The sequence below is a fragment of the Muscardinus avellanarius genome, assembly GCF_963383645.1.
Source record: "Muscardinus avellanarius genome assembly, chromosome: 11".
Taxonomy (NCBI): Eukaryota; Metazoa; Chordata; class Mammalia; order Rodentia; family Gliridae; genus Muscardinus; species Muscardinus avellanarius.
The window spans coordinates 63,150,333-63,170,455 of record NC_137797.1 but is presented as its reverse complement, the minus strand read 5'-3'; the positions used below and the strand labels follow the sequence as shown (position 1 = coordinate 63,170,455).

Sequence of the window (20,123 nt, the reverse complement as noted above, 5' to 3'; positions counted from 1 at the left end):
TAAAGTACAAGGCACCCAGTGTACCTTTCCTTCTGAGGCATCCATGTTCAGCAGACAAGAATGGGAAGGTGGAAAGCAGCCTGGGATCTTCTGCCTGGCGCTTCCTGACTCTGGGGGATCATAAGCCATGTTCATTCAGAGTAGGCAGGGATTCTTCATACCCAGAACTGAGCGTGGAGAGTCCAAGGGAGTTTTCAACCCCACCAGCTTCTGGAACAGCCCTGGAACAGGGAGCCAAACCTGCCATACGCCCGGTCCTGGGTCCTGTGCATCCGTATGTCCACTCTGTCCATCTGTCCCCTGGGCTTGGTCACGTGCACTGGGGCTTCCTCAGCAGACAATAGACTGTTAGGGTGGGAGGGTGAGGAGATGCTGGGGCCTCCCTCTGGGCCCCAGGTCCCTCTGGCTGACAATGAGGGGAGGGATCTATAAGGGGGGGGACAGGACATAGGGCCCAGATAAGATTTCTGGGGAACAATAGGAGGAATTGAAGAAAGGAGACCCACCCTCTCTGTACCCCACCCCTGGGGCTTTGGGGTCAGGCATGGGGGAATCAGAGGGCGATGGGGAGGGGTACTAAAGATTCTTGAGAATAGAGGGGCTGGCAGCAGATAGGATTCTGAAGCTCAGAACCTTTGTTTTACTTTATGGACCCCAAGGGTACATGAGGTGGGTGGGTTTGACATAGTTTAACTATGGATGTGTTTTTAAGTTCCTGCTTTGAGAATAGCATGTGAATGTAATAAGTAGTACTTTAAAGATCTTTCTGATGCCTAAGAAATAAAACCAAAATTTCCTATCAGTTCAGTATTTCCCCTAAGCTGGGCCCAGATATTCCCTGCAGAGGTGTGGGGTGGTGGGTCTGTCTCTGTCCTCATCCAATACATGCAGCTGTTTCCCATCTCAGTACAAAACCAGCGAAGCCAACAAAGCTCCGTCCACTTTCTTAGAGCAAGCTGTGCCACGTGAAGACTTAAATCTGGGGTGCGGCCCTAAGTGGCACTAAACTTTTTTTCTTTTGTACTAGGAGTGGAGCCCAGGGACATTCTACCCCAGAGCTACATCCCTAGCCTTATTTTTTGTTTTTTATTTTGAAACAGGGTCTCACTAAGTTGCAAAGGGCCTCACTAAGTAGCAGGAGGCTGTCTCAGCCTCCCAAATGCTGGGATTACAAACCTGTGCCACCACGCCCAGCAGCACTAGACTTTCTTGCTCCAAGTCTGCCAGAAGCCCCAGCTCAGGGGAGGACCAGTAGCCCCAGGGGAGCCAGCTTCTATCTCTGCTCAAAGTACAGATGGAGAAAGGAAATCAGCACGAAGAGGAGTCTAACTGTGGTTGGCTTGTCTCTTGGCCTGTCTGATCACTACACCTTTCCTCAGCCATCCATAGCAGGATCCAGGGCCTGCAGTGAGATCCAGTCAAGGATGCCTGAGGAAACGCCCAAGTAGGGACTCTCCCCTCCTGAGGCTGACCCCGGAAAGTCCAGGAGAGAAGGCGCCCTCCAGGGCCGGATTGGACCCTGCTTCAGGGAGGCGGGCCTCACGGGGTAGGGGGTGGGGGATATTTAAGACCAGGAAGAGGTGGAGGGGGCCAAGGGCAAAATGAGTGGGACACAGGACGCCAGGACACGCTCAGGCCGGGGAGAGGTCTCCGACCTTAAGTCCCCCCTGGACACCAGGCGCCGGGAACCTCTTACCGAGGCTCGGTTCCAGCAGCTCTTCGGACGTGCGGAGCAGGAGCCTGAGCTGTCCGCGGAGCAGGGCTGTCTAGGGCGGTGCAGGCGGTGGAGGCTGCGGACCCGCGTTTGTTCCTGGTCGGGGGCGTGGCTCCTGCTGCTGGCACGGCTGCCCCCGCTGCGCTGGCTACCCCGCTACCGCTGGCGCGCCTGGCTGCTTGGGGATGCGGTGGCCGGAGTGACCGTGGGCGTCGTGCATGTGCCCCAGGGTGAGAGGCCCCAACATCACCGTGTGTGTGTGTGTGTGTGTGTGTGTGTGTGTGTGTGTGTGTGTGGCGGGAGTGGGGAGTGGTGTGGAGCTGAGAATTTGAGAGTGAAGTAGTGAGTTAATGTCGCTGAGGTGAGAGTGAGAGCGAGAGCGAGAGAGAGAGAGAAGAGAGAAATAGATGGATGGATGATGGATGGATGAGGGGAGGAAAGGACCAGAGACCTAGAAGGGAGAACTGTGGCGCTTCCTCAGATCCCTGCCCCCTTCCCCCTTTACCTGTGCACTCGTTGTGCCTCAGGGAACTGGAGAGGCTCAGGGCCTGCCCCCACCCCCCAGGATATGGGGGCCCAGGACACAGATGGCGATCTCATCAGCTTGCTGACCTCCCCTGAGGGCCCTTAACCCCTCAGTTCCCTCATGTGGCAAGATTCAGCACCTCTGGTGCCAGCTTCTGAGTGTGGGAGCTGGTGAGCCCTGAAGGCTGCCCCATGGCCCACAAAGCGTTCCTTTCTCTTCTTCTCCAGGAATGGCTTTTGCCCTCCTGACCTCCGTACCCCCGGTGTTTGGACTGTACACGTCATTCTTTCCTGTTCTCCTCTACAGCTTGCTGGGCACTGGAAGACACTTGTCCACAGGTGAGTGGCCAGGGACTCCTGGTGACTCCTCTCCTCTCTCTGCGGGGTGGGGGTGGACAGTGTTGAGGCTGCCCAGCTCTGTGCCCTTCTTCCCTCTTCCTCCTTTCCTTCCTTCGCTCCCTGCAGTCCCTCTGCCTTAGTCCCTCGGACATAGGCATGCTCTTTGGAGTGGTACCACAGAACTCGGACCTCGCAGTGCCCACAGGAGTGGATGCAGAGGCAGGAGTTTGCTTGGGCCCCTCCCTCCCCCCACTGGCCTGTGAGATTTAGTTAAAATGAACATTTCCTGTACTTAAAGAAGAAGAGATGCCCAATGTCGGTGACACGTATCCGCAGAAGCCCACTGTCGCCAGGAGTTCGCAGGAGGGGCAGGTTTTGCCTGCTCTGGAGCTCCTACTTTCCTCCCGCCTCAGTGTCTGGGCTGCAGCACCAGCTCGGGCCCCAAGGTCTTCACTGCTGGCAGCAACCTCCCAGGAGAGAGGTCTGACAGCGAAAAACCCCTCTGACTTCCCGGGCTGCTGCCCTGCCCCAGCCCTGACCTCTGCGTTTGCCCCCCACCCCGCAGGGACTTTCGCTGTACTCAGCCTCATGACGGGCTCCGCGGTGGAGCGGTTGGTGCCGGAACCCCTCGCCCGGAACCTGAGCGGAGTGGAGAGGGAGCAGCTGGACGCTCAGCGGGTTGGGGCGGCCGCCCTGGTGGCCTTCGGGAGCGGGGCACTAATGGTGAGGGAGGGGCTTGGCCGGGGCGGCCCGGGAGGCGGGTGAGCTGAGCCCTGGGGGCCCACCCGGCTCCTGGGAGTGATCGCACATCTTCTCCCCTGCAGCTGGGGATGTTCGTGCTGCAGCTCGGCGCGCTGTCTACCTTTTTGTCGGAGCCGGTGGTCAAGGCGCTGACCAGCGGGGCCGCGCTGCACGTGCTGGTGTCCCAGCTCCCGAGCCTTTTAGGGTTGTCTCTCCCGCGCCAAATCGGCTGCTTCTCTCTCTTCAAGGTGGGGGGTGGGAGAAGAGCGGAGAAGGTCCCCGGGAGAGGAAAGACAGAGTGGAGGGAGAGTGTGCGATGGGGGCGCAGGAAAGAGGTTATAGAACCGCCGGCCGGCGCGGAGGGCGCTGCGGGGGGCGCCGGGGCGGAGGGCGGGCAGCCAACCCTGGCGCATGCCCTCTGCTCACTGCCCCCGCCCGCAGACGCTGGCCGCGGTGCTCACGGCGCTGCCCCGCAGCAGTCCTGCCGAACTGACCATCTCGGCGCTCAGCCTGGCGCTGCTGGTGCCGGTCAAGGAACTGAACGTGAGATTCCGAGACAGGCTGCCCACTCCCATACCAGGGGAAGTCGTCATGGTGAGAGTGGCCCTGGGTCCGGGGTCCCCTCCTCCCGCAAGACCCTGCCCATCCTGTAGCAACTGGCTGCTGCCGCCCCCTTGTGGAATGCAGAGAGGTCACAGGCAAGAGGTCCGGCTCCCTGTAGGACTTTTCCTGGCCACCTCCCAGAGCAGTTTGAGCCTCAAGATTCCCGGCTCCACACTGCCTAACCTCTCTGGCAGAGGCCCCCTCTGGGCCGCTAAGATGCCGGCCGTCTCTCTCCCTGCAGCGCCCCCTTGCGGCCTCACTCGCCACGGCGCCTCCTCTCCTCTCAGGATCTTTCTCTGTAATTCAGTGGGTCTCATTTTCCACATCCCACCTACCTTGCTCTCTCTTCCCTACTAAATTAATGTCCCATGTCCCCCAGATACCCTTGCAGTCCAGCATCCCTCCCTCACACTCCTTAGCTCCAAAGGAGTTGCCAGGCACCGTGGCCCCACCAATTGCTAGACTCCACAACCCTCTCTCATGCTGAGCCTATTCCGGCCTCTGCCAGGCCCGGCCCCTCCTAGGCGCTCACGCGCTCTCTCCCCAGGTGCTTCTGGCCTCCGCGCTCTGTTTCACCTCTTCCCTGGACACCCGATATAATGTCCAGATAGTGGGGCTGTTGCCCGGAGGGTAAGAAGGAAACACCACCCACTTCTCCTTCTACCTCTCCCACCAACACCTGCCCTACCCTCTCTGCTCTGCTTTCCCTACCTCCCTGCAGCACCCAGCGCATCCTCACCATGGATTCCTTCCACTCCAGATTCCCCCAACCCCTCCTCCCCAACCTGGCTGAGCTGCCCAGGATCCTGGCTGACGCGCTGCCCATCGCACTGGTCACCTTTGCTGTGTCCACCTCCCTGGCCTCCATCTATGCAGACAAGTATAGCTACACTGTTGACCCCAACCAGGTGTGACTTCCGCTGCGGAGCCCAGCCCCGTGCAGACGATAGCCCTGGCTTACTCCCTGTGCCCCCGTCTCTCGTTTTCATCTCACTGTACCCTTCAGGAGCTCTTGGCCCATGGCGTCTCCAACCTCATTTCCTCCCTCTTCTCTTGCTTTCCCAACTCCGCTACACTGGCCACAACCAGCCTACTAGTGGATGCTGGCGGGAATACGCAGGTAAGCGGGTGTCCTTGGTGAGGAGGAAGGACGAGGACGGGGTGTTCAGGATGCGGTGGTGGTATTGAGAAACAGGTGGAAGAGCGATAGATACTCTAGTAGCCTCTACATAGAGGAGGGTGGGGATCTGAGGGCAGGTGATCATAGAAGGGAGAGGGCAGACAGCATGGCTCCATGAAGACCTGGAAAAGTTTGTGATGCTCCAGATGTAAGCCAAAATTTAAAAAAGTAAATATAAGATTGGTGTGTGTGTGTGTGTGTGTGTGTGTGTGTGTGTGTGTGGTGTGTATGTGGTGTGTGTGTGTGTGTGGTGTGTATGTGGTGTGTGTGTGTGTGTGTGTTGTAGGGATTGAACCCAAGTGCATTCTACTTTATTTATTTTTTTTTTTTTGCGGGTCTGGGGATGGAACCTAGAGGCATTTGACCTCCAAGCTACACCCTCTGCCCAATTTTTTATTCTTTATTTTGAAACAGGGTCTTACTAAGTTGCTAAGGGCCTCACTAAGTAGCTGAGGCTGTCAGCAAACCGCGATGCTCGGGTCTCAGCCTCCCAAATGCTGGGATTACAAGCATGCGCCACCACGCCCAGCTCATTCTACTTTTGAATTGTACCCCCAGGCCTATTTTATGGCCTATTTTATTTTGAAACGGGGTCTCGTTAGGTTGCCGACGATCTTGCCAAGTTGCCCAGGCTGGCCGCAAACCTACAATCCTCTTGTTTCAGCCTCCCATACACTGCGATGGTGGCATGAACCATCATGTTTCTGCAATTTAGTAAAATCCTGTTTCAAAATAAAAGAATAAAATAGGGATGGGGGTATAGAGCAGAGGTAGAATGCCCTGGGTTCCATCCCCAGCACCACAAAAGACAAAAAAACAAAGGAAATAAAATAAAAAATTTCACATATCAAAGTCTCCTCTTAATATTTTTGTTTCCTTTAGTTTTCTGGTGCCCTAGACAGGTGGTTAGCCTGCTTATAAGGTGATCTAACAGTGATGTGTGTGTGTGTGTGTGTGTGTGTGTGTGTGTGTGTGTGTGTTGCTGGGGATTGAACCCAGGAACATTCTACCTGTGGGCCACACCCCTGGCCCTATTTTATATTTGTATTTGGAAACAGGGTCTCACTAAGTTGCTACAACTGGCCAGGTGTGGTGGCACACGCTTGTAATCCCAGTACATGGGAGGTTGAGATAGGAGGGTTACAGGTTGGCCTCAGCTACTTAGTGAGATCTGCAACTTAGTGGAACCCTGTTTCAAAGTAAAGAATAAAAAAATAAAGCCAGGCGTGGTGGCGCACCCTTGTAATTCCAGCACTTGGGAGGCTAAGACAGGATGATCGCACAGGTTCGAAGCCAGCCTCAGCTACTTAGTGAGGATCTTAACAACTCAGTAAGATCCTGTTTCCAAATAAAATATAAAATAGGTCTGGGAGTGTAGGTAGAAAGCCCCTGGTTTCCATTCCTGGTGCAAATAAGTAAATAAACAAATAAATAGGGCTGGGGGTGTAGCTCAGAGGTGGGCTTCCTCTGGTTTCAATCCCCTGTTTTGAAATAAATAAATAACTTCGAGCCTTACTACGAGGCTGACTTCAAACCTGGGATCCTGCCTCAGCCTCTGAAGTATGAGTACAGGTGTCAACACCAAACCCAGCCCCAGCAGTGGATTTTACGATGGACGTAGGGAAATTGAACTATGTACATCTTGAGGAGACTGGCAAATGGTAGACATTTAGTTGGGAAGGGAGAGAGGTAGGTGTGAACAGAAGAATGAAGAATATTGAGGAGCAAGGAAGATTTGGGAGGAGGGAGACTTCTGAGGAAGATGCCGCAGAGTGGGCAGGGGGACTAGGTGTCATGGGAGGATGGGGAGGTTCCTTCCCTCCCTCGCCTCCTCTCCCCTCTAGCTGGCAGGCTTCTTCTCCTGCATAGTGGTCCTGTCCGTGCTGCTGTGGCTGGGACCCTTCTTCTACTATCTGCCCAAGGTAGGGGCAGAGGAGGCATGGGTGTGCCTGGTGTGGGGCTGTATTTCAGTACACTGAGATGGTCAGCCAACCTCTCTGCCCCAAGGCTGTCCTAGCTTGCATCAACATCTCCAGCATGCGCCAGATGTTCTTCCAGATGCAGGAACTCCCACAGCTATGGAACATCAGCCGCGTGGACTTTGTGAGAAACGGCGGCATTAACCCTGGGTTAACCCTTCCCATCTTCCCAGCATCTCAGCTTCTGCCTGGGACCAAAGCTAACTGTCCCCATCTTAAGCTCTGTAACTCACCCATCACCCACACACATACCTCCTAAAACCTTTTACTCAGAGACAAAGGAAAAGGTGGGCTTTGAGCCCCTTTGGCCTCATATTTGAGACCTCCCAGTGGGCACATGGTCTGAGGTCTGTACCACCAGGGCAATCCTGTCTCTCCCATCATGCTACTACTTTCTCCTGGGCCTTCCCTTTCCATCACTTGCCCTGGAAGTCTCTGCCCTTGGACCCAGTTTACCTCCATCCATGGCCTGCAGGCGGTGTGGATGGTCACATGGGTGGCTGTGGTGACGCTGAATGTGGACCTGGGCCTGGCTGTGGGCGTCGTCTTCTCCATGATGACAGTGGTCTGCCGCACGCAGAGGTGGGCATGGGGGTGGGCGGGGTCAAGAGGAGGGCAAGGGAGGGAACAGGGGGCTTGGGGAGACTAGTCAGGCTGGATTTGGCTGAGAATATGACCCGGGCTTCTTCCCTAGGGTTCAGTGCCTGCCACTTGGACTGGCTGAGGGAACAGAACTCTACAGGCCACTCAGAGAGAGCCACAAGGTGGGTGAGCTGTGGCCAAAGAAGAACGGGAAGGTTAGACTTGGCTATTTCTCCGACCCTTCTCTCTTAGCTGCTCCAGGTCCCCGGTCTCTGCATCTTGAGCTATCCAGCGCCACTCTACTTTGGGACTCGTGGGCAGTTTCGCCGCAGCTTGGAGTGGCATCTGGGGCTTGGGGAAGGAGGCAAGGTGAGGAGCTTGGTCTAGGAGCAGGGAGGTCCTCTGGGATCTGGAAGCAGGTATGTGTTCTCAGCTGAATTCTTGTGCTTCCTGCTGATGTCTGGGGGTGGTGACTGCCCTTCTCTATGTATAGGTGACTCCAAAACTAGATGGCCGACCTGACACAGGTGAGAAGGGACGCCAAGGAGAAGGGCTTGGGCGTGACCCCCAGAAGCGCCCGGGCACTCCTGCCTTCTCCCATCCTAGTTGCTGAACCCATCAGAGTGGCAATCCTAGACTTCAGTGGTGTCACCTTTGCAGATGCCGCGGGGGCCAGGGAAGTGGCACAGGTGAGGGAGGGGTAGATTGAGGAGAAACTGCCTGTCACCCACTCATCCTTCTGACTTGGAGTTTAAACCTGTGCCCTGCCCCTGCAGCTAGACAGCCGATGCCGGGATGCTGGGATCCACCTTCTCCTAGCTCAGTGTAATGGTGAGTGGTGTGGAGGATGGAGGGGTTGGCCACTAGAGAACATCTGGAGACTGGAGGAGGGAGGGGGACACAGACAGACTTAGGTCCCCAGAGCCTAACACCTCCCCACACAGCCTCGGTGCTGGAGACATTGACACGGGCAGGAGTCCTGGACAGAGTGACCCCCCAGCAGCTGTTTGTGAGTGTCCAGGATGCAGCTGCACACGCCTTGGAGAAACTGGTAAGGGGCAGGAGCACCAGAAGGTGCTGAGCTAGGGCAGGGGAGGGGCGGGTGCATGGCTGAAGATCTAGGGACAGGGTTTTGGAAAAAGGGCTGAGGATGGATGAAGACCAAGAAGGGAGGGGTGGGGATGAGATGATTAGTACATTTAAGACCAAGGTGGAGGCAGGGTCAAGCTATGGGTGAAGAACTGAAGTAAGGTCCCTATGGGGGTGGTATGCCCTTCAGCGCACTGTCAAATCTCTGCATAGAAAGCCGGGCGTGGTGGCGCACGCTTGTAATCCCAGCATTCGGGAGGCTGAGACCTGGAGGATCGCGGTTCGCGGACAGCCTCAGCTACTTAGGCCCTCTGCAACTCAGTGAGACCCAGTTTCAAAATAAAGAATAAAAACTAGGGTAGGGGGTGTAGCTTGGAGGTCAAATGCCCCTGGGTTCCATCCCCAGACCCGCAAAAAAAAAAAAAAAAAAAAAAATCTCTGCATAGGAGGGGGAACGTAACCTATTCCCCATCTGTCCCTCTCTTCTCCAGCTCACTGGACCAAAGATTTGCACAGTATGGGTCTGACCAGGTCACTTGGACTGTGGAGGATCCAGTGATGTGTGTGTGTGTGTGTGAAGAAGGCTGTGGTCCCTGATCCTTCTTACTGTAACCAATAAAAGGAACTGAGAGTCCCTGGGGTCCAAGAAGTGGGTCTGGGCATCTCCGGTGGCCCCTCCCCCCTGCCCACAGCATTGCAGAGACACAAGTAAAAATGGCTTTCACCCTGTGTTCACAGCCCCACCCAGCTCCCTAGTCACAAGTTCCCCATGGGGGTGGGTGGGGTTGCTGCACAGATCCCCCAGTGGGGGAGGGAGGCACAGCCTGGGATTGCACACTGGGGAGCTTCCCCACCCCTTAGTCCCAAGGAGATGCAAGGGTAGTGTTTCCACTTCAGGGTCTTAGAGTCCTCCTGGGCTCTTTGGCACTTGGGGAGTGACCCCCCCCTATTTCCTGCCCCATAAGAATGGGGTGGGGAGGAGTTGGCACTGGCTGTGGGAGAGGTTATGGCTCCATCAGGCCCCTGGGCACTCGCAGAAAGGAGGGGTGTCACCAGGACAAGCCCCTATCTGGAACAGGTTCTGAAGGGGAGGGGAGGCACAGGAGGTCAGTGGAGTGCTCGCTGGGTGGAGGGCTTTGCAGGGACCAGGAGCCAGGCCCGGCCTGGTGGGGGAAGGCTCGAAGGCTGAAGGCTGTCACTCTGTGGTCATGCACTGCAGCCGGTGTTTGAAGAAAAGCAGGCGGTGTTTGGCCACCTGACTTTGGTCCAGCGATCCCGGGTATCGGTACTGAGCATAAGTCTCTGCCCTGGCACCCCTGGATACCCATGGTAGCTTCAGCTTTGATGCATGATCCACGACAACGTCGGAGCAGGAGCCAACCCGAAGGGAACCGAGCCCATCCAGGAAGAATTCTAGGGTTGGAGGAGAGGGGAGCACAAAATGAAAGCCCACCCTTAACAGAAAATTGAAATTTAGGGTAGGGAGAGGCCCTGTGCAAAGACTCTGTTTCTAAGAATCTTGGTATATGAAATAACCCTTAATCCCGTGTCTCGGTTTTACATTTGTAAAAGACTGGAGCCAGGTGCGGTGGAACCTGTAATCCCAATACTTGGGAGGCTGAGACAGGAGGATTGTAGGTTCCAGGCCAGCCTCAGCAATTTAGCAAGACCCCTGGCAACTTAGGAGACCCTGTTTCAAAATAAAAAGGGTTGGGGTATAGCTCAGAGGTAGAATGCCCCTTGGCTTAATACTGAGTACTACCAAAAACAAAACAAAACAAAACAAAAAACCACCTCCCAAAAAAGCCCTCCACAAAAACCCTTAAACCTTGTGCTTTGAATGGACACCCCCCTCCACCCCCATGTTGGGGATTGAACCCAGGGCCACAGGCTCTCCTGCATGCTAGGCAATCACTACCATGAGCTACTGCCCCAGCCCTTGTGCTCTGAAATAGAAAAAGCTGCCTCACACACACTCTTAGAGGTTTGATAAGTGCCCAGTGGGCTGCTTTGAGCGCGGTCTGGACCCGGCCAAGTGGCTGGAGTGTGGGAGTGGAGTTGGGGGAGGCGTTGACAATGGCCCCCGGGAAGTTCAAGGCGACCCTGGGGGCTGTGCTGGGCTTGCAGGTTTAAGTGATACTGGGGCAGGCTGGGAGTTCTATGTCACAGTAAACCCCCGCGGAAATGTTCTAGGGGCTGAGGGAGGGGGTTGCGCGCGTGGCGGGGGAAGGCAGGGCGGTCCCGGGAGTGGCCGGTGGCCCCTCGCGGGTCCTCCCAGACCGGCCGGAAGGGGGCGCCACTCACCCAGGTGAGCTACGCGGCTCAGGCGCGGGTCGAAGCCGACCTCTCGCACCTTGTCTGTGCGCGCCAGAAAAAAGTTGACGACGCCATCAGTGACCACGCAGCCTGGGAAGCCGACGAGCTCGTGGTGGAAGCCGCGCTTTTGCCGGAGGCAGTCCCCGAGGCCCGGGGCGCCGGGCTCCAAGCTCAGCAGCTGCCGGTAAGTAGTGGCGAAGCCCGAGATCTCGCGCACCGCGCCCCCCACCTGCGGGGAGCGGGAGGATGCTTCAGCGGGGCGAGGGCTCCGAGAGGGCAGAGCTGTGCTCCCTCTGCCTCGGCTCGCCCCCTGCCCCATCTTTTCCGCGTCATTCCTCCAGCACCCATCCAGTCCCCAGACTCCTCTGAGCCGCCTCCCTCCCAGGGCCGGCGGGGGCCCTGCCTTGTTAAAAGCGCCCCCCCCCCGCATACCACCTGCCGCGGCCGCTTCCCTACCAGGTCCAGCGGTGTCCGCTCCAGCACGTCCACGAGCCTCTCCAGCCGCGTGCGCGCAGTGAAGACAAAGTCGTCATCCACCCACAGCACGTATTTGGTGGTTACCTGGGACACTGCCAGGTTCCGGCCTGCGAACCAGCCCTGAGGGAGAGGTGATGTACAGTCAGGGAGTCAGTAGAAAGAGGCCAGGCAGCCGGGCGTGGTGGCGCACGCTTGTAATCCCAGCATTCGGGAGGCTGAGACAGGAGGATCGCGGTTCGCGGACAGCCTCGGCTACTTAGTGAGGCCCTCTGCAACTCAGTGAGACCCTGTTTCCAAATAAAGAATAAAAAAAAAAAATAGAGCCGGGGGGGTGTAGCTCGGAGGTAGAATGCTCCCGGATTCCATCCGCAAAAGAATACCGCAAAAGAATAAAAAAAAGAAAGAAAGAAAGAAAGAAAGAAAGGAGGACACTCCCTTATGCCATCTTTCTTCGTCTGCCCTGACGCCTAGCAACAGTCTACACCAGAGGGTCTTGGCATGCGTTTCACTGTGCGTGCATTCATGCCCTCAATTTCTTCGAACACCGGGTAGATACTAAGCACCATTCTAAGAAGGCTGAGCGAATGCCATAGGCACGATTCCGATTCCAGCCTCCAAGGAGCTTCCATTCAGGAATCCTCAGCCTAAAGGCACCCGCACGATTCTGAGGCAGCACGATTCTGAGGCGGCCGGAGGGGAGCCCCTCCCAGAGTCCTCTGCTGCCCCCGCTCAGCCTTGCGGGCTGCCTACCTTGCCGAAGGGCATGAGATAGTGCTCCACGTGGGGGCCACTGATGCGCTCTGGCTGGTCGCTGTCGTCAGCGATGATCACAGTGACCGTGGGGTAGAAGCGGCGGATGCTAGCGATGAGCGCACGCAGTCGATCGTAACGAAGGAAAGTCTTGGTGGCAATGGTGACCAGAGCGCTGATGTTGTACTGAGCTGTAAGTGAGGGCACAGGGTCGGATGCCCACAAGGAGGGGGGGGGGCAAGCAGACATGCCCTCCCAGGGATCCCTTTCCAACTCACTCCCCCAGGTCCTCACCTCCTTTGGGTAGAGACCCAGGCGGGTACAGTCTGGGGTTGGGAGGATGTCTTATGCGGATGGTGAAGGCAGCTTCATGTCCCTCCGTGGAGAAGCGAACTGAGGAGATTAAGGGCATGGGATTGGCCCTTAAAGTTGGGATAATATTCTTTTCAGTCAACCAATATTGAATTTCCTACTCTGTGTCCTGCCTTTCTAGACCATGGAGGACAAGAACAGGAGGTTCTAACTCCCATGGAACTGATATTCTAATGGGCGGGAGAAAGACAATTAAAAGTGTTAATTAAAAACTATCCTTGAGCCGGTGGCATACACTTATAATGCCAGCATTTGGGAGGCTGGGATAGGAGGGCTCACAGACAGCCTCAGCTACTTAGTAAGGCTCTTTGCAACTCAGTGAGACCCTGTTTCAAAATAAGGAATAAAAAATAGGGCTGGGGATGTAGCTTGGAGGTAGAATTCTCCTGGGTTCCATCCCCAGTACTGCAACAAACAAACAAACAAACAACCCTATCCTTTATTGAATATTTAACATGTGCCAGATACTTTTAAAAATCTCATTAAAGCTGGGTGTGGTGGCAGACACTTGCAATCCCAGTACTTGGGAGGCTGAGACAGGAGGATCACAGGTTCAAGGCCAGCTTCAGCAACTTATTGAGGCTCTCAGCAGTTTAGTGAGACCCTGTTTACAAATAAAATATAAAGTAGGTCTGGGAGTATAGCCCGGAGGTAGAAGGCCCCTGGGTTCCATCCCCAGTACCATACACACACACACACACACACACACACACAAATCTCATTAAGCTGGGTGTGGTGGCACATGTTTGTAATCCCAGCACTTGGGAGTTTGAGACAGGAGGATCACGGTTCTAGGACAGACTCAGCTACTTAGTGAGGCTCTCTGCAACTCAGACAGACCCTGTTTCAAAATAAAGAATAAAAAATAGGGCTGGGGGTGTAGCTCAGAGGTAGAATGCCCCTGGGCTCCATCCCCGGTACCACAAAAATTATATTAAACATATGAATTCATGTAACCCTCAAGATATCCCCATTAAGTAGATTCCTTTCCCCCTCCCCCATACCATGGGTTGAACCCAGGGGCATTCTACCTCTATCATTGAGCCAAATCCCAGCCCTTTTTATTATTTAAAACTTAGGGTCTCCCTAAGTTGCCCGATTGGCTTTGAACTTGCAGTCCTCCTGCTTCAGCCTCCCAAAATTATATTCCTACTATAGAAAAAGAAGTTGAGCCACAGAAAAGTAACTTGTCCACAACAACATAGCTGAAGGGAACCCAGTCAGTCTGCTCCCAAGCCATGTATATAAAAAAATTCAGCTCCTGGTGTTAACTAGAAAATCCAACAAATACTAGAATAGTGAAGAGGAGACATTTGAGCCCAGATCTAAATGACAAGAAGGGGCCGGCCATGCAAAAGTCTTGAGGGAGAGCATTCCAAAGAGAGGAAAGAGCCAGTGCGAAGACCCTTAGTTGGGCACAAACGCAGTGTAACAGCCAAGCTTTGGAGAGAAGCAGGAGGGCTGTGTTCTGCCTCTTTGGCTAGAGAAGAAATGGGAGTTCTGGAAGATTTTTGCCCCGTTGTTATAAGTGGTGGGCAAAGGAAGGCCTTTGCCCTCTAGTAAGTGGTGGGTTGGGAATAGAACCCACCTTCACTGGGGTCATTTCCTGGGGCCCTAAAACGGTTGGCTGGCCAGGAGTGGGGTCACACCCAAGGCTCAGATTTCCCACTGGCCTGCTTTGGCCCCAGATGAACAAAGGCTCCTTCTCTACCGCCTGGCCCTGCTGTTGCAGTTGAAACACCCATTGTGTGGCTGGGTAGCTCTGGCCATTGCCAGAGTACCTCCCATGCCCTCTGCACTTGTCTGGCTCCTCTTTGCTCATCCAGCCTGCCCCCCCTCCATCTAGACTCCACACCTGTGTCTGCTGTGTTAGCCAGGTAGCTTTGGCTGCTGTAAGTGACCAGTTGTAGCTGCCGGTTGAGTTGGTCCAGCCCTGGGCTGGCAAGGGTGAGATCTGGCTGCCCTTCTCCAGTAAGAGTCACTCCAGTGACTTCCCCTGCCACGTCCCAGGTGCCCAGAGAGGCAGTGAGGTTCACCTGGCAGAAGGGAGTGGAGAGTGCAGGTCAGGCTCCACACCCACCTCTCGCCTCCCAGATCACCCCAGCCCTCCCCTGGTGGGCCCCCTCTCCCTGTCTCCCTCCCGGCATTCTCCATGCCCACCTGGCCTCCTTGCTCTGCCTGTTTCTCTCACCTGGTATACTTCCTGACCAGCAGCTGCCTGCAGGCTCAGCCCTGGAGAAAGGATGGAGGATCAGGATCACACACAGCCCTGAATTCTTCCTCATTTTCTCTCCCCTCTTTCACTGTGTACAGCCCAGAACTCCTCATCGCCCCCTCGGAGGAAGGCCCCACCCACCCACCGCAGGCCACTGCACAACAGCGCCTCCAGTGGCCGATCTCTGACTCCTTTCCACTGAAGGGTGATCTCTTCTATGGCCTGCCCTACTTATCCACCTAACCTTTGGTCAGTTAGCAAGGAACTCTTTCCCCCAAACCTCCCCAGTTACAGTCTTCTGTGACCTCCAACAACCTAGGGTCCCTTCTCCCCTCCCATCTCCTAAGCTCCCTTCTGACCTCAAGTTCCCTTTTGTCTGGAGACCCCATCCCTCATTCTTCCTCACCCAGCCTTGGGCACCCCCATGGTGGCTTATGCCACCCTCTGGATTCTCCTTCCCACCTGGCACCAAGATGCTCCTGAGGGGCTGAACCTCCACGCCCTGCAGGGGATACTGTAGGGGGGAGTTGGCAGGGGCTATGAGCAGCTGGTCAGATGGGGTCTGGCTCCTGGCAGTGGAGGAAGGGAGGACAGAGCAGCAGTCAGGAGGAGAGGGCCCTCCACTGCCCTCCCGGGAGAGTTATGCCCTCCTTTCTCTCTGGTACCTTGAAAGGAAGGCCTGGAACTCCTGCTCCCTGGCTGCAGAGGCAGCCCTCAGCTCCTCCGGGTCAAAGGCCTTGGTGAAATAGACAGAGTGGACCTGTCTCTGGAAGGGGAGGGGGAGGCTTCCCCCACTGGACTCACAAGTGCAGTTGTTCTGACTCAACAGCCTGAAGAGGAGAGAGGGGTTTTCAGGGCTCAGCTACATTCATCCCACAGAAATACACATGACTCTCCACCTTGGCCCCTCAGCTCTGCCCATCCAATATCTGTCATCTTAAACTCTTCAAATAGTCCCCAGGAAGGGGAGGGCGTTCCTTCAATCTGGACTCGAGGATATAGAAGTAGGGCCAACTACTGGGATTTCAGGAGCTCCCTGCCCACCATTCAGAAAGCCCTTGGAATCTCTCCTGTCTGTACCTGCACATTCTCCCATCCCTGCCTCCATGACAAGGTTCTGGGAGAACAGATTTCCCCCAGCCCAAGCCTCAGGGGCCCCACTCCACCTCCCAGGCAGAAGAAGGCAACAGAGTCCAGGGGGAAACAAAGGCTCCCCCTGGACACCCCGCCAAGCTTTGTCTGCACTCACCCCACCACTTGCTCCTTGATTCTGACGGGGATGTGTGCGTAGCGGGGCTCGGGGGCAAGGTCTGGCAGCTCGGACCTGGGGGGCCCCTGCGGGGGCGCCCACAGCGCACCAGGGGTCCGGAGGCCCGGCGCGTCTCGGGTGCTCGCGTACAGGAGCCCCAGCGAGGCGCAGGCGAGCAGCAGGACCAGCGCGCAGAGGGCCCGGCGGCCCAGCCGCATCCTAGGGCGGAGGGCAGGGTGGGGGTGAGGAAGGGAGGGCGGGGAGGTGAGGGCTGGAGCCCTGACCCCCGCGACCGCGGAGGCTGGGGCCTGCTCCCAGGGCGCTCTCCCCTCCACGCATCGCGCCGGGGTCTGCGCCACCAGGCGTGAGCTCTCCCCAGCCACCCATCCCCCCCGTTCCCGGCCTCAGGGTCTCCCGGTCTCCTTTCTTCTCGCCTCCGCCCGCATCCCGGTCTATTGTCACACCCGAGGCCTGACGTCGGGATGCGAGAGACCTCTGGATGCCGCCGCTTCGACGCCGCGGCGCATCAGTAGAAAAGCACCGCTGCCTCCGCGCAGCGGCGCCCCCCGCCGCCCGCGCCCGCGCCCCCCGCCCCCCGCGCCGCGGTCGGAGCATCACCTGGGCCGGGTGGGCTGCAGGGGGGCGCTCCACACCTTGCCCGCCGAAAAAAATGCAGAATCACGCCCGCGCTGTCGGGTGCCTCGGCGGAGGTGACCCCTGGCGTGGCCTCGGGAGCTGCGCGGGGGGCAGGATGGACCGGCGAGCGCGTCCACCTCGGCCCCTCATCCCGCCGGGCACTGACCTGTCTAACGCTCTACGGCGGCGGCGAGGCTTCGGTCCGGGCAGCGCCGTCCCCGAGCCCCGGCCTGGGGGTCCTCATGGGGCCGGGTCGGCCTGCTGCGGCAGCTGGGCGTGCCTGGGAGCGCGGGGTGCTCCTGCCTCCGCAGCGCGCGCCCCTCCCGCTCGGCTCCGGGCTTTGTGGACCGCAGCGCGGGGCCGGTGCTGGCCGCTTCTTGCCGAGGGACAGCGGGGGTCGGAGCCGCCGCACCCCACCCCGGGAGCAAAGAGGGGGAGCCCTGCACAGCGCGCACTTGCAGGGCGGGGGGCTCAGGCCGCCGCGGGGCTTGCACCCCGCAGCTCGGGCGGCTGCGGCGGAGGCGCGGGCTCGGCGGGGAGAGCGAGCGCCCCGGCGCCCCCTGGTGGGCGCGGAGGGAAGTGCGGGCGCCGCCGGCCGCCGGCCGCTCCTCGGCCCCGGCGCATCCCTGCGCCGCCCGCTCCCAGCCCGGATTCCTTCCCTCCTCGCCGCGAGTCCCAGGCTGGGACGGGTCCTGGGGCTCTGGCAGGGGGTGGGGCGGGGACGCGCTACTACCCATTTTTAAGGCTTGGGTTTTTAGGGTGAGATAAAGGATACAAGCCCTGGAAAATAAACACTGCCTAACAAAAATAAATTCACAGTATCCGCTTCCCTCCCTCCACGCGGTCTCCCCCGCAAATATCTAACAAACTCGAGAATGAAAACACTCAGCAATTAAAGGGCCGACTTCTTAACCTGAACTATCGCAGACTTAAAGGGAGAGGGAATCCCAGAGAGCGACCAGTTCAGCACTGACTCTGCTTTCAAGTCCTAGGCTGTAAACAGCCCGACATTGCCTAGAATCCAGGTTCTGTGGTTCCGTGGTTCTCACAAAATAGGTATCAAGAGATGCAGAACATGATGAAAATACGTGTGTGAAGGGAAGAATTATTTATTGAATGAATTACAGACAAATAACTCTTCAGCTCGGAAGAAAAGGGGACTCCCCCCTCCTTACACCGAATAAATTCCATATATATATGCCACCACCATATATATATAGCATGAGCCACCATGCTTGGCTCAGATCTAATATTTTAATATTAAAAATTAAGCCATTGGGCAAGATGGCACATGCCTGTAATCCCAGTACTTGTGGGAGTCTGAGACAGGAGGATCGAAGGTTCAAGACCAGCTTCAACAATTTAGGGAGACTCTCCAAAATTTAGTAAAACCCTATTTCAAAATAAGAAGTAAAATAAGGTTGAGAGTAGTCAGACATTGTGGCGCACGCTTGTAATCCCAGCACTTGGGAGGCTGAGACAGGAAGATCATGGTTCGAGGACAGCCTCAGCTACTTAGGCCCTTTGCAACTCAGTGAGACCCTGTTTCAAAATAAAGAATAATAATAAAAAAAAAAATAGGGCTGGGATGTAGCTCGGAGGTAGAATGTCCCTGGGTTCAATTCCACAAATGAAACAACAAAAACACAAAAAGCCCATAAACCAGGTACCGTGGCACACACTGGTAATTCCAGTATTGATCACAAGTTGGAGACCAGCCTTGGCAATTTAGCAAGACCTAATTTCAACATTTAAAAAAGGGCTGAGGATGTAGCTCAGTGGTAGAGCACCCCTGAATTCAATCCTTAGTACCACATATGCACAGAATTAAATCATAAAAGCAGTAAAATAAATCAAGTTTAGCTAGGCATGGCAGTGTTCACCTGTAATCCCAGTACTTGGGAGGCCGAGACAGGAGGATTGCAGGTTTGTGGCTAGCCTTAGCTACTTAGTGAGGCCCTCTGCAACTTAGTGAGACTCCCTAGTACCAAAAAAAGTCAGATGATAAGTATTCAATAAAAATTCCACAAATATTATCAATAAAAGATTTTTAAAATATGAGGGAATATTATAGTCTACTTTTGAAAATACTCAGAAGGCATCTTCTTCAAGCATTTAAGGAGCACATAAATTTCAATTGCTTTTTTTTTTCCATACAAGGGATTCAACCCAGAGGCATTCTACCTCCAAGCTATACCCCCAGCCTAATATTTATTTTTTATTTGGAAATAAGGTCTCACTATGTTACTGAGAGCCTCACTAAATTGTCTAGGCTGGCCTTGAAACTGGGATCCTCTTTTCTCAACCTTCTAAGTACTGGGATGACAAGCATGCACCACCACACCCAGCTGGGTGGTTCTTTAATGGTTATCTCGTATCACACATGTAGCTGCCGCCTTCTGGCAGTTAACTGGGGCAAAACAATATATGTCCTCTAACTTACAAGGTGGGAGTTTTCTGCTATTCCTTGCTGAAATTCTCTCTCCATGTGGTCTTTCATCCTCAGAGAAAGTGCTTCCTTTTATGGCTATCTCAGAGTATGTCTTTTGAGGTCTTGCTTGTTACGGTGAAATATGTTACGGTGAGGGAATGTTATGGTTTTGGGGAAACTGTCCCCAAGGACCCCTGTTAGGGTCCCGGACACAATTTCCCTCAAACCAAAAACCCCAAACAACCCAAAACAGAAAAAATGTGGGTTCTTGTCCTGAGCTAAGGATAAGTATACATAGCTCGGACACTTGCTGAAGATTTAAAGAAGTTTATTAAAAAGATAGACATACAGAAGATAGTTACAGCCCCATGGCATTGGGGGGGGGGCCCAAGCCAATTCACCACCCAAAGACACAGCACATGGACCGGACTTTTTATACCCATGACCTCCATCTTGTTTGCGTAATTCTGACGTAGTAAACCCTGTAAGGTTCCTCCCCCAGCAAGGTGTGGCAAGGTGTCTCCTTTCACGAAGGTAGACCCTCCTCCCATCCTAGGTAGCTTATCTGATCATGAAGATCTTTCTTTAGACAGAGAAAGGCCTAGTTCCCCTCTCCTATCACTTGCTAATTACTTTTAGCGAAGTCAGTCTAAGTTTCAATAGCTGTTTGCTTCCTGACCAAAGCCAAGCCTTTCTCTCTCCAGGTCTGCCATTTTGACACAATTATTTCTGAAATATATCTATTAATAATCAGAGCTTTCTCAAATCTTCCTAAGCCATTCCCAATACTGGTACATTGCTTTCAATTCACAGAGCATTATTTCTTCATATGTATACATTTCTCCATTATATAAAAAAGGGCTGGGGGTGTAGCTCAGAGGTAGAATGCCCCTAGGTTCCACCCCTAGTACCACTGAAAAAAAAG

The 20,123-nt window shown here is 55.3% G+C and overlaps 2 protein-coding genes across 3 annotated transcripts; one reads left to right on the top strand and one right to left on the bottom strand.

The window, feature by feature from the left end:
- Window positions 1–1,601: 1,601 nt before the first annotated feature.
- Window positions 1,602–9,279, top strand: LOC308270348 (solute carrier family 26 member 10-like; the record flags this gene model as incomplete). The annotated part of the gene is made up of 17 exons (XM_080706170.1): window positions 1,602–1,944; window positions 2,468–2,578; window positions 3,144–3,301; window positions 3,403–3,567; window positions 3,761–3,913; window positions 4,470–4,552; window positions 4,683–4,830; window positions 4,929–5,042; window positions 6,947–7,024; window positions 7,110–7,205; window positions 7,557–7,663; window positions 7,776–7,845; window positions 7,916–8,027; window positions 8,270–8,352; window positions 8,440–8,494; window positions 8,608–8,714; window positions 9,244–9,279. 17 exons carry the CDS (start codon window positions 1,602–1,604, stop codon window positions 9,277–9,279), a joined length of 2,019 nt encoding a protein of 672 aa, XP_080562296.1.
- Window positions 9,280–9,947: 668 nt separating this feature from the next.
- Window positions 9,948–16,349, bottom strand: B4GALNT1 (beta-1,4-N-acetyl-galactosaminyltransferase 1; the record flags this gene model as incomplete). Of its 2 annotated transcripts, XM_080705924.1 has the most annotated exons (10): window positions 9,948–10,165; window positions 11,057–11,297; window positions 11,525–11,665; window positions 12,296–12,486; window positions 12,590–12,688; window positions 14,523–14,703; window positions 14,859–14,899; window positions 15,345–15,451; window positions 15,548–15,712; window positions 16,132–16,349. In XM_080705924.1, the coding sequence occupies 10 exons, from the start codon at window positions 16,347–16,349 to the stop codon at window positions 9,948–9,950; spliced, it is 1,602 nt and encodes a 533-aa protein (XP_080562050.1). The 2 variants fall into 2 exon arrangements, with proteins under 2 accessions (XP_080562050.1, XP_080562051.1); XM_080705925.1 differs by lacking the exon at window positions 12,590–12,688.
- Between the last annotated feature and the right edge of the window lie 3,774 nt (window positions 16,350–20,123).